Source organism: Neofelis nebulosa, chromosome 12 (assembly GCF_028018385.1).
Source record: "Neofelis nebulosa isolate mNeoNeb1 chromosome 12, mNeoNeb1.pri, whole genome shotgun sequence".
NCBI classification, from domain to species: Eukaryota; Metazoa; Chordata; class Mammalia; order Carnivora; family Felidae; genus Neofelis; species Neofelis nebulosa.
The window spans coordinates 54,969,430-54,983,611 of record NC_080793.1 but is presented as its reverse complement, the minus strand read 5'-3'; the positions used below and the strand labels follow the sequence as shown (position 1 = coordinate 54,983,611).

At 35.0% G+C, this 14,182-nt stretch overlaps 1 protein-coding gene across 1 annotated transcript in view; it reads right to left on the bottom strand.

Annotated features, from left to right (window-relative positions):
* Positions 1–6,337: 6,337 nt before the first annotated feature.
* The window catches only part of ZDHHC21 (zinc finger DHHC-type palmitoyltransferase 21), a 69,959-nt gene continuing 62,114 nt past the window's right edge, over positions 6,338–14,182 (bottom strand). Inside the window, exon 11 of the mRNA XM_058695323.1 lies at positions 6,338–13,899. Coding sequence (XP_058551306.1) covers positions 13,767–13,899 — 133 coding nt within the window. The 3' untranslated portion in view covers positions 6,338–13,766. The remainder of the gene's footprint in view (positions 13,900–14,182) is intronic.

Below are 14,182 nucleotides of genomic sequence, written 5' to 3'. Positions count from 1 at the left end.
CTCCTGATTTGGGCTCGGGTCATGATCTCACTGTTTGTGAGTTCAAGCCCCACATGGGGCTCTGTGCTGATGGTGCAGAGCCTGCTTGGGATTCTCTCTCTCTCTCTCTCTCTCTCTCTCTCTCTCTCTCTCTCTGCCTCTCCTCCACTCATGTTCACTCTTGCTCTCTCTCAAAACAACCAAACTTAAAAAAAAAAAGAAAAAGAAAAAAGCTGGAGTAGCAATACTTATATTGGACAAACTAGACTTCATTTTTTTAAAGTTTACTCATTTGAGAGAGAGAGAGAGAGAGAGCGCGCACAAGTGAGGAAGGAACAAAGGAAAGACAGAGGGAGAGAGAGAGAATCCCAAACAGACTCCACACCACCAGTGCAGAACCTGGTGTGGGGGCTCGAACTCATGAACCATGAAATCATGACCTGAGCTGAATGAAGTCGGACACTTAACTGACTGAGCACACAGTTAGTGTGCCCCGGACAAACTAGACTTTAAAACAAAAGCTGTAACAAGAGACAAGGAAGGACAATATATAACAAGAGGAACAATCCAACAATCCAACAAGAGGATATAACAATTGTAAATATTTATGCACCCAACATGAAAACACCCAAATACATAAAACAGTTAATAATATTCATAAAGGAACTAATCAATAATAATACAATAAGAGTAGGGGGCTTTAACACCCCACTTACATTAGTAGAGAGATCACACAAACAGAAAACCAACAAGGAAACAATGACTTTTAATGACATACTGGATCAGATGGACTTAACAGTTATAATCAGAACATTCCATCCTAAAGCAGAATGCACATTCTTTTCAAGTACATATGGGACATTCTCCAGAATAGACCACATATTAGCCTACAAAACAAGCCTCAACAAACTCAAAAAGTTCAAAATCATAGCGTGCATCTCTTCTTACCATAACACTTTGAAACCAGAAGTCAACCACAAGAAAAAAAACCTCAAAGACCACAAATACATGGAAGTTAAATACCATGCTACTAAACAATCAATGGGTCAATCAGGAAATAAAAGAAATAAAAAATTACATGGAAACAAATGAAAATGAAAATACAATGGTTGAAAACCTTTGGGATGCAACAAAAATGGTTCTGAGGGAAATTTATAGCAATACAGGCTTACGTCAAGAGTCAAGAAAAATCTCAGTAAACAACCTGACCTTACACATAAAGGAGCTAGAAAAAGAACAAACAAAACCTAAAAAGACAAAAAAGAAGAATGAAGAAAATAAAAAGATTAGAGCAGAAATAAATGATACAGGAAGTTAAAAAAAAAATCAATGAAACCAGGAGCTAGTTCTTTGAAAAAAAATCCATAAATTTGATAATCCTTTAGCCAGATTTATCAGGAAAAAAAAGAGAAAGGACTCAAATAAAATCACAAATGAGAGGAGGAAAAACAATCAACACCACAGAAATACAACAATTATAAGAGATTATGAAAAACTGTATACCAAAAATTAGACAACCTAGAATAAATGGATAAATTCCTAGCAACATATAAACTACCAAAATGGAAACAGGAAGAAAAAGAAAATTTGAACACACTGAGAACCAGCAAACAAATTGATTCAGTAATCAAAAAACTCCCAACAAACAAAAGCCCAGGATCAGATGGCTTCACAGGCAAGTTTTACCAAACATTTAAAGAAGAGTTAATACATATTCTTCTCAAACTATTCCAAAAAACAGAAGAGAAGGACAACTTCCAAGTTAATTCTATGAGGCCAGCATTACCCTGATACCAAAACCAGATAAAAAAACACCACAAAAGCAAAAGAGAGAGAGAGAGAGAGAGAGAGAGAAAGAGAGAGAGAGAGAGAGAGAGAATGAGAGAGAATGAGAGAGAGAGAATGAGAACTACAGGACAATATCTTTTATGAACATGGATGCAAAAATCCTCAACAAAATACTAGCAAACTGAATACAACAATACATTTTAAAAAACAATTCATCACAATCAAGTGGGATTTATTCCTGGGTTGCAAGGGTGGTTCAATATACAAAAATCAATCAATGTGATACCTCACATCAATAAGCAAAGGATAAGAACCATAGGATTATTTCAATAGATGCCAAAAAAGCATTTGACAAAATACAACATCCACTCTTGATAAAAACCCTCAACAAAGTAGGTTTAGAGGAAACATACCTCAACATAATAAAGGCCATATAGGAAAAATCCACAACTAATATCATCCTTAATGTGGAAAAACTGAGAGATTTTCACCTAAGGTCAGGAATAAGGTAAGAATGTCCACTCTCACTTTTATTCAACATAGTACTGGGAGTCCTAGCTATGGAAAGAAGACAACAAAAAGAAATAAAAGGCATCCAATCCAGTAAGGAAGAAGTAAAATATTCACTATTTGCAGATGACATGAACTCTGTAGAGAAAACCCAAAAGACTCCACCAAAAAACTGCTAGAATAAATTAATTCAGTAAAGTTGCAGGATACAAAATCAATGTCTCTTCCATTTGTATGCACCAATAATGAAGCATTAGAAAGAGAAATTAAAAAAAAATCCCAATTACAGCTGCACCAAAAATAGTAAGATGCTGAGAACAAACCTAACCAAAGAGGTGAAAGACCTATACTCTGAAAATTATGAAACACTAATGAAAGAAACTAAAGATGAAACAAAGGAATGGAAAGGCATTCCATGCTCACGGATTGGCAGAACAAATATTGTTGAATATCTATACTACTCAAAACAATCGGCACATTTAATGCAATCCCTATCAAATACCAACCGCATTTTTCACAGAACTAGAACAATTTGTACAAAACCACAGAAGACCCCTAATAGCCAAAGCAATCTTGAAAAAGAAAGGCAAAGCTGGAGGCATCACACACAATTCCAGACTTCATGTTATATTACCAAGTGGTAGTAATCAAAACAGTATAGGACTAGCACAGAAAAAGACACATAGATCAATAGAACAGAACAGAAAACTCAGAAATAAACCCACAATTATATGGTCAATTAATCTTCAACAAAGCAGGAAAGAATATCCTATGGGAAAAAGACTGTCTCTACAACAAATGGTGTCGGAAAAAGTAGAGACAACTTGCAAAAGAATGAAACTGGACCACTTTCTTACACCATACACAAAAATAAATTCAAAATGGATTAAAGACCTAAATGTGAGACCTGAAGCCATAAAAATCCTAGAAGAGAGTATAGGCAGTAACTTCTCTGACATCAGCCATAGCAACATTTTTCTAGCTATGTCTCCAGAGCCTGGGAAACACAAACAAAAACGAACTATTAAATAAAAAGCTTCTGCACAGCAAAGAAAATAATCAACAAAGCTAAAAGGCAACCGACAGGATGGGAGAAGATATTTGCAAATGACATACCTGATAAAGGATTAGTATCCAAAGTACATAAAGGAGTTATAAAACACTCAAAAAATAATCCAATTCAAAATGGACAGAAGACATGAACAGACATTTCTCCAAAGAAGACCGCGAATACACGCATGAAAAGATGCTCAACATCACTTATCATCAGGGAAATGCAAATCAAAACTACAATGATATCACATCTGTCAGAATGGCAAAAATCAACAATACAAAAAAACAATAGGTGTTGTCGAGGACATGGAGAAAAAGGAGCCTCCTTGCACTGTTGGTGGGAATGCAAACTGCCGCAGCCACTGTGGAAAAGCTATGGAAGGCCTCAGAGAGTTAAAAATAGAACTACCCTATGATCCAATAATCGCACTACTGGGTATTTACCCAAAAAATACAAGTACACTAATTCAAAGGGATCCATGCGCCCCTATGTTTATAACAGCATTATTTACAATAGCTAAGCAGCTCAAGTGTCCACCAACTGGTGAATAGATAAAGATGTGGTATAGGGGCACCTAGATGGCTCAGTCAGGTAAGCATCCAACTCTTGATCTCGGCTCAGATCATGATCTCGTGGTTTGTGAATTCAAGCCTCACTTTGGGCTCCTCGCTGATAGCACAGAGCCTGCTTGGGATTCTGTTTCTCCCTCTCTCTGCCCCTCCCCTGCTTGCTCTCAGAAAAACTTAAAAAAGAGGATGTGTGTGTGTGTGTGTGTGTGTACACATATACATACACACACACAGACCATGCAATATTATTCAGCTATAAAAAGAATGAAATCTTGCCATTTGTGACGACATGGATGGAGCTAGAGAGTACAATGCTAAGTGAAACAAGTCAGAGAAAGACAAATACCATATGATGTTAAGAAACAACTGAACAAAGGAAAAGAGAGAGGCAAATCAAGAAACAGACTCCTTTAACTATGGAGAACACACTGCTGGTTACCAGAGGGGAAGTAAGTGGGGGAATGGATTAAATAGGTGATGGGCATTAAGGAGTGCACTTGTGATGAACACGGCGTGTTGTATGGAAGTGTTCAATCACCTTGCATCATACACCTGCAAGTAATATTACACTGCATGTTAACTAACTGGAATTAAAATTAAAAACTTTAAAAACGTTTCTTGGTATTGTTTCTGGTTCCACGTTGCAAGTTCAGGAAACCAATACTTGCTGAGTTTTTGTGTAGTATTAAAGATTATGAACAGCCACTTGAAAACATTATTCTTTTTCACAACTACACTATTTGCATAAGACCAGATTTCTCTAGATACTTCAACCAAAATAACAATGCAACAGATTAAATACAGAAACAGTATGAGATTTCAAATTTCTTTTATGAAGGTAGATACTAGAACTTTGCAAAAAAAAAAAAAAAACAACTCATGAGTCTCTAAATAAAAATACATTACTTATGTTAACATGCAATCAGCTTATTATTGCTATTCCAATGAATAAATAAGCATTTAAAATACTTCTCAGTTTTAATTTTTTAATACAGCCAGTAGTAATTAAGACGACCTACATAGTAAGCAAAAACTCTTTGGGGCCTGCAGTAATTTTTATGAATGTAAAGGAGTCCTATGACCTAAGAGATATAGAATCATTGTAATTGATCATCACTAAGGAAGTACAATTATTGTAAATGTTGCCTAGAATCAGAGCAAAGGAAACAAAATGAAACAAGATTAAAGTTTTAGAATCATTCAGTTGGTCAGAATGCAACTGAACTTGCTTTCATTCACCAACGCAGTAAGTTTGTAGTTTTATCTACAATTCTACCAAGTCATTTAAGTGTTAATCCAGGATATTTATCAACATAATTTTTATGACAATAAAAACTTAAGAATTTTAAAACTAAAGTTAAGCCTGTATCTTTCCATCTCAGGGCAGTTCATAGTCCTTCACGGTTTCTAAGACGTACGGATTTTCAGATGGTATTTTTGACCAATTTATATTCACGAATATACTTTCTCCTTTGTGACTTCTTGCATGGCCAAGTAAAGCGGTTAGTTGAGACTTTGGAAATTTGTCAATAAAAAGCTATCCAGAAACTCCTAGAATATAACTCCATGAGAGCAAAGGCTTTAAGGAATTCAATATTCCTAGCTCTAAAATGTCTAGTTGTATACCTGAATATTCTGCATTTTACGTAAATTATTCCTCAAAAAAAAATATTTCTATAAAAGTGTCTGGCACAATAAATGGGAAATAAACTGGAGGACTGAATCTAGCCATATGGGTCATCTCTAAGACAAAAATGTCTGACTGCAAATATTGTGTTTGTCAATGTCAACCCTAGTATGTGTACCTAGTTCTTCTTGATGTGTGATGAATTATGGGATTATGGTAGAACAGTATCCTAAAAAGGCTACTAATCATGAATAACCATCCAAATTGCGTAAAACTAAAAAAAGTGGCCTATCATCTCTTGGTCCTGAAATCTAGAATTTGGGTTGATTTTAATAAATAAAGAGGTGGGGGAGAAAAAGTCTTATGTTTTTGAAAAATATTTATTTAAAAATAAGATTTCTAAAAATACAGTACATAATACATTTCAAGAGAAGTAAAAATTCCACAATTTAAATTAAAAACAATCTGCAAAGAAAAACAAATATTACAGGAATAAAAACTAAATCACTGAAATAAATTTAAAAAAAAAAACCCCACAAAACATTGTTCTTAAGGTAGATACATGGTTTTCCATTTTAAGAACCAGTGTAGATCTTTCACTTAAACAAGCGTATCTCAGATACATGGCTTCCTCTCTCTTTTCAGTCTGGTCTCAGCTCTCAGCTATTATTTTCCCTATTACCATTAGCACTAGAAATGTTAGTGAAGATCTTCTTTAAATGCTCTTGAGGGACCAGGCAAGGTAAAACAGACAATGCAGCCAAACAGCACTCAGATTTCAACATATGCACTGAATGAAAAAACGCCTGACACATTCGAAAACAGGATCTTTATGGCACTTGGAACACCCCACTATTAAAAGACTTTTATTTTAAGGATAGAACATTAGACACAGTTTGAGGTGGACACAAAATTTTAGGAGCCCCAAAATGTCACAGATTTTGCCCATTCAACTTGCCAGTCAGAGTTTTAAAAAGACTGCTTCGGGGACACATGGCTCATACAAGCGTGGTTATCTGTGCTCAGGCCTCCGAACGGCTATCGTGCACCCCCTGTGTTAGACTCGCAACTTACTGGTCTCAGACTGTGGAGGAATTTCTTCCTATCGGGTCATCGTAGTTGTTTCGTTCTGCCTACACTAAAGAAGAACTTCTTTTTAATGTTCATCTCTGGAGGACAACAAATAGTGGTGAACTATCCACTACCAATAACTTGAAGAAGCAACTGCATTCACCCACAGTACTTTAAATAATAAACAAGCCAAATAACTCAGAACCGATACTGCAGCAACAGAACCTGGGAAATATATTGTTGACAATTAGAGACACAATGTTGCTTCTTCCCATTTTGATTACAAGTAAATTGCCCTGTTACCTCTAATGGCATGTACATCCGTATTTCTATATATAATTCAAATGATCCTATGTCATATTCCATTTAAGTTTCAGACTTGACTCTTTTTTTCCATTCAGAAATCACTGCAAAACCATATACTGTATCTACATTCAAGGAGAAATTTGATTTCGGTTGACTGAAAATAATGTAAAACATTCTCAAATGTGATTGTCAACTTTTCCAATACACGAACAGTTATCTTCTTGCCAGAAATTTTAACCACTTCACAGTTGCAGTTTTAAGGACACTAAATAAGTGTTTTGAAAATTTATGGAAAAAGAAAAAACAGGGAACCGGCAGAGTGTACCCCGACAGCCGTACTACATTTGGACAATTACAAGTATTTCTAAAGGGCATTTCCCCCCATTTTTTGGCAAAATGAATCACTAAGCAGAAGTAGTTCTGAAAATAATCTTACTCTAAGTTTCATGGAAAGTGAGTAGCAATATCCAGACACCTTTTGTGGGTGTGTGTGTTGGTGAAGTTCAATTTTCTATGATCGTTTTGCTTAAATCAAGGTACATTTGCATTTCCTCTTGGGGAGCACGTGTGCGCGTGTGTGTGTGGTGTGTGTGTATAGATATATATATATATTTTAAAGGTGTTCTTTAATTGTATTTTTATTTGGAAAATAATCCCCCCACACCCATACATAGACAGATGCAGAATTCTTCATTTATAATCAGAATGAGCCCGTTACAACTTTTCATTTTAGCATTTTGTTTCAGCATTCACTAAAAGGGCTCAATAGGATGTATAGCTCATTTATAGAAATAAAAGGAGTTCTTATTATTTTTCATTTATTCCTGCAGAAATAAAATACAATCTTGTGAAAAGTGTTCAATTATCTTTTGTAACCTCAACCTATTAAACTACCTTTTAAAGTAGCCAATCTATATTAAAATACAGACTGAAAAACCATACTACTATGCCTAAAAAAAAAAAAAAAAAAGTCCAAAGGAGAGACATTTAAAACCAATTAAACTGAGGCAGAAGTGTGCAAAAACTCAAATGTGTTCATCAAAATTGTTCTTAGGGACATTATTTAGAAGGATGAGAGAAGCAAAGTCCCAGTCAACCAAAAAAAACCAAACAAAAAACCTAAATAAATAATTCTTTGGTACAGGAATTAAAAATGTCACTCAATGCTAAAGTGAGTAGCACCAGTATGTTTTAGTTGTTGAGGCTGTAAAACACTAATTTCAGGCACCAGTAGGTTGAAAGATCACCCAGTGCACACTGGCAAGAACACAGAGCTGGCGATATGCGGACAACCTTTCCCTTTAGTTAACAGCCTATGCAATGAAACCCTGTACGAAGTCAAACAGGCAAGCGAAGCCACAAAAAGAAGCATAACTTTTGTTGTTGCTGTTTTGTCCATACCTTTTTTCATATATAAAGCTATCGATACCAAAAAGATCCAGGTGTCGAACAACTGTGGCAAGTGCTACATTACATGTTACAGGTGTTCACAATACCAATAGATATAGTGACCTTGGAGGGACCAAAATAGCCCAAATTTTAAAGTGAAAATCACCTTTTATACCCAAATTGCTAATTTTCCCTCTGGTGGCAAATTTACTATAATATTTTGTATCCTTTATTTGCAATAGGTGGCTTGTAAAAAAAAAAAGGTCCCAATTTTTCCAATCAAACTTTCAATAACCTATTCATTTCCCAAGTCTCCATTAAATAGCTGTAGCTTTCACATTATTCGTAACACATCAGGTTAGCATACGCTACATAATTATAATGTTTAAAATTTAAAATAATTTTTCAAAGGCATCTGGCCAACTCATGAGAATCAGCAATATAAATAACTCTAACTAAATGCTCCCATGCATTAACAACTCTTACATTAAAATGATTATCAACAAGAGATAAGGCTAAAATGACTACAGCTGGGGATTTCCTGATGTCACAGAGACTATCTCCCGTCAACCCTGTTGCTGAGATGCTGCTTATACATGTCCCGTCTAGCCTTCTTCCCATCTTCGAAAGTTTCCCTAATATCTTTATCCAATTTTGGCTACTCACTGCTCATTTGTATCTGCCCTCTATGGTGGATGAGGGAAAAGGACATATAATAGTAAAAATATATATAGTGAGAATGGAAAATACTGGTAATATCAACACCTTAAGAACCATAAATGCCACTGTTATTTCTGTTGCAAATTAGCACTAGCAGGAAGTATTACAACATCTGAAGAACAGACAAAAATGCAGTAAATTTCGTTGTTAAAAACTGCACAATGATGATGAAAGGAGACATCAGAGAAAACACTTTCCTGAAATTAAACCATCATCTCAAAGGCAGCGGAAATGCTAAATACTGACTGATATATAAAACAACAACATTGGTTCAAAATACTTTAAACAAGTTGCTTCTATTACTTTCTCACATTCTACTGCAGAATATTCTAGAATTCAATTGAAAATGGCTAAATTCAGAGCACAGTGCAATTGTTGATTTATAGATAAAATCTGAGGATGATTCTTAGAGTAAAAGGTAACAAATGACATTAAATAATACACTCGTTCAGCTGTTAATTATATGGCTAATAACACTAGCAAATAGAACATACTAAATGTGCATGACTACATCTGCCAATACATACATTTTCAAAAGCAAGAAAAGGTTGGGTAAAAAAAAGCTAAACCTTGTATCTATTAGTAAACTATCTGATGTTTGTACGTATAAGCTTTCCCAAATAAATTCTAGGTATATCTACTTACATTTGAGGTGATGTCAAAAATTTGTTTAATGAAGCAGCACTCGTTTAGTAAACTTGAGCTAGATAATCTATTCATACATGAAGCACGAGGGAAGTAGAGACTAGAGAAAAGTCCAGAGAGAGACTAGCAGCTGTGTTAACATTAATGCCATTGTACACCAGGGCCAGACACACCGCGATTTTACAGCAACACACGCGAGAACACACGAACTGCCCTGTGATCTAATACATAGGAAACCGTGTGGTCATACTCTAAATTACTTCACCCTTCCCAGTCAGAAGTGTCCTCCTAACCTAAGTCTTTCTGATTAGCATTCAGAAATAATACACCCTTTTGAGCGAATCACACCTTCAACTTTTATGGAAGTGACTTAAAAGTGTGACAATGAATAGCTATAATTAGCCAGCATCCGCAGAGAAAAATACCTCCAAGCATTGGCAAAAAGTCACTGCTGTTCAGTCCGACAGAAGTTTTAACTTAGTTGTCATATGGAGCATTATGTCTGATTATGCTCCGTACTTCCATTACTATTAAAAGTAAACTATGCTTTCTTCTGTTAAAAGAGGTTAAAACATTAACTAAAATTTTAAATATGGTTACCTCTTACATGAAGTACTTTTAATACAATTCTTAAGCAAAACAGTATTTTTATTATAATGGAACACCAGTTAACTTTGTATTTTTAAACTAGAAGTCTTGGTTACAAAGTACCAAAAGCTCTTTAAACTGATGCTTGCTGTCTGGGGGATTCTGAACTCAGTCCATTTTTGCCTACAATCTTGGGCCCATAAGCATTTTTGTTTACAGAAGAGAACAACAGCAAATATAACTTGTAACTCAGAATATCTGGCTAAAAATCTTTCATTTCCAGAGCCCAATTAAGAATTGCTGATGCAAAGCATCCTTTAACATATATTTTGCTTAAAACAAAATGGAATGTTTATAAGGAAATACTTCATCCAACAAATAGATTATATCAGTAATTTCACTGCTTGTAATTATTTTCTAATAAGGCTCAACATTAGTCATTTTCACAGTTATCCAAAACCCATAATATGATGACTACTAAAGTTATAGCTATAATTCTGAATGGGAGTTATAAGAGTATAACTTATACTCTTAAAAAGAATGAAGTATAGAAAGAATTATTAATCTACTATTCTATGAATACAATAAAATCAGTAAAAAAAATCATTCTGAAACTGAGATTAAAAAATCTAAATGTATTTTTTTAGATATTCATTAAAACACATTAGATACTTGCTTGCCAATGTAACTACAGTTAAGTTTCTGTGTTTTGTAATGAATTGGTAATTTTAGGTAATGGCTTTCCTAATTCTAAGCACTTAATTTGCCGAAATAAGGTTTAAAATATTATTCATGAAATGGTTTACATTTGTTTACCCTGATCTGATATAAATTTCTAATGGATAGTAAAAAAGTATAATAAAATACACAGATGAAGCAAAGTAGTTATCATATTTGTATGATCCAGACACTGCCATCATAAACGGGAATGCACTGGTTTTCATAAACTCTTACGTTTTTGTACTTAACACTTCCCCTAAGTTTGCACCTCTGGCATGCTCAGAATTAGGCCATACAAATAATGAACTGTGGGGCAATAAATCTCTAGAACCAGTATAATTACATTGGTTAGCCAAAAGAGGGCGCAGAGAGAACACAACTAGACTCCATGCGTCCCAGGAAACTGCCAGTTGGCTTCTTTCAAGTCATCGCTCGAGAATTGTAAACACAGTTAGGTGTGCTGACTTGAGCACACTGAAAATTACAGCAAAAGTGTATACAGATAGGCTTTAATATAGATTCTTATATAGATTGATACGTAGCATTTCTGCCATTCAAACAAAATAAATATATGCCTTGCCTAGTGTATCAGTTTGTACCCCAATGACTGTGAGCAATCAGGTAGAGGGAACAGGACAGGGAGGTTAAAGAGAAAAGAGGGAGGAAAATGTGCCCAGAAGTGGTAAATCTAAGAAAAACAAAAACCCTCGGGGCGGGGAAAGGACCATCTCTGGCTCCCATTACTGAGACAGAGATCGGCAATGGGGATCTCCCAGGTATATACCTTTCAAGGCAGCTACTGCTACTACGTGAAGCGTAAATACGTCCATAAAGCTCTTTAGCGGGTCTACGGTTGGCTATGTTTTTTCTCAAGGTTCTCATTTGACAGAAATGTACACAGCATGAGGCATTTGACTGATATATATCTACATATCTACACGTTACTTCCCTTTAACAGTTCTGTCAACAGACCAAATGTGGTCACTATGTTAGCTTGCACAAAACCCAACCCAGGTGCCGGACACAAACAAACATACTAATTTTGTGGTTCACTAAGCTCTATAAATATACTCCTCATATTACATTTACTATGCATCTTATCAGCACCAATAAATATTTTCATCTGCCACTTCCAAATTTTTAAATAATAAAGCACTGTAGTCAGAACATGAAAGACATGGTATTTGTATCTCTGAGAACAGCTTATTCAGTTATTTTAGAAGATATTTACAATTCCTGAAAGAACTAACTACAGTAGAGTTCACTGGCTGACAGTGGAAATCTTCTGTTTCATGATTTCTCAGGTTCGACTCCTTCCTCTCAACACTAACTAAAAGGAAAATACTGGTATGTTCCAAGAACAGTGGACCCCTTTAATCTTCTCTTCAAGGGAAAGACTGTGAGGACATAAATTGTTGACAAGGATATATGGATTTTGCAGTATTCTAATGGAAAAAAGTGTAAAAGCTGAATTTTTCTCAAAGCATGCTAAAATGTCTTTTCACACAAATCTTCTATGCTCTCCAAGAGACCATCACCATTAGCAATTTAAATTTGTAGAAGCTAATCATGTAGATCATTACGTTTTCTTATTTTAAGGTCATTTCCTAACATTAGGTACTAAGTACAAAAGGTCTCTCAATCCAAACTTATAGTTGGCCAATTGCAATTTGGGTGATTACAGGTACACAAAAATTAACTTACTTTTACTAGCAACTTCCTATAACGAAGATTTCATTCTTAGTTGGCCAATATCTATTACATACAAACCTTGAGTGTGTCATTTTAGATCTACTAGTAGGTAAGTAAAAGTAAAAAGTATATATTTGTTTTTCAAAAGCACAATATTCCTCTTTATACTGTACATTATATATTATCTAGTTATACTAGCACTTTAAAAACATACGCATTGTAATATAACCGTACTAGAAAAGGTGTCTGTGGAATTATTGCAAATTCTCTACCCTTTTTGCTCATCAAAATCTTAGGGTAAAATAGAATATACATGCCCGCTTGGTCAAAAATTTCACCTTGGAGTAATTATTTGAACAACAACCAACAATTACATCAGTATAGGGAAAAGAAATGGAAAAGTTAATATGGAAAAAAAAATTAATCTTGCCTTGAAAACAAGGTAGGTAGTTGGTGTTTTATTTTAGTGGCGTTTTCATTTTGCTTTTGGTGAAGAGAAAAACAGAAAACATTAGAAAGCTACTTCTAAGAAAACACTGCCCTTTTTCTGTTGTTTTATTGTTCGATTCTATGCTGCATTAAAAAAAAAATCCTGCAGCATATAAAAAAGGCAGTATTATTTAAATTATTATGCATTTGAAAAAGAAAATTTGCATATACTATAAGGTGTATCAACTTTTATAAACCTGAAGAATTAAATTCAGATTTGGTTAGTACTGTTTGAGAGTGAAAAATTTAAATAAACATCTGAAATTTCCCATAAATTAAAATCGGCAACATTGTCAGTACTAAAAAAAAAGAAAAAAAATTATGTACAATTATTTTATCTCAATCACTGCCTTTTGGGTTTAATAACAAAAGCATTTCAAGAAATTCCTGTGGAAAGCTAATTTGAAAGTAAACATGCTTTAAAACTTAAATATAGATCTTGTATTAGTCCCACAACAGGATTCAAGATCACTATTAAAATAAAGCCTGGGGCACATTATGACGCCTAAGATTGGTGGGTGGATTTTAATTGACTTGAAGACTGTCATAGTTCTATTATCAGAAAACCTGTAACGCATTTCCAGCATGGAGGACCCATCTGTGCCCACCATCCATCTGTTTAGACGTGATTGGCAAAGTGGTAGGGAACTCGCAGTGGTTGCCTCTGCCTGAAAGGAATAAACCACAGGATCTTCCAACGAGTGCCAAAAACTTCTGAGAAGGTCTGCTGCCATGGCTTTCGGGGCCTCGATCTACAGAAGACAGCATTATTAGTGAAAGACAGCACTCCCATGGTGCACTTCAGTCAGCTAAAACAATGCAGGTTGGCTGGGGATCCATTACTGGACTCTGATGAATTGTGTCCCAGCATCACAAATACAGCTTTTCTTTCATTATGGCATGCAGCTGAGTTTTAACTCTGGATAGCAGATATTGTATCTGTGTCGTCAATCAACCTAGGGGAACTTTTGAAGCAGAGGAGAATCTCAGGATTAACAGAGCGTGTGTCAACGACACAGTAGCAAATCTCTTTTG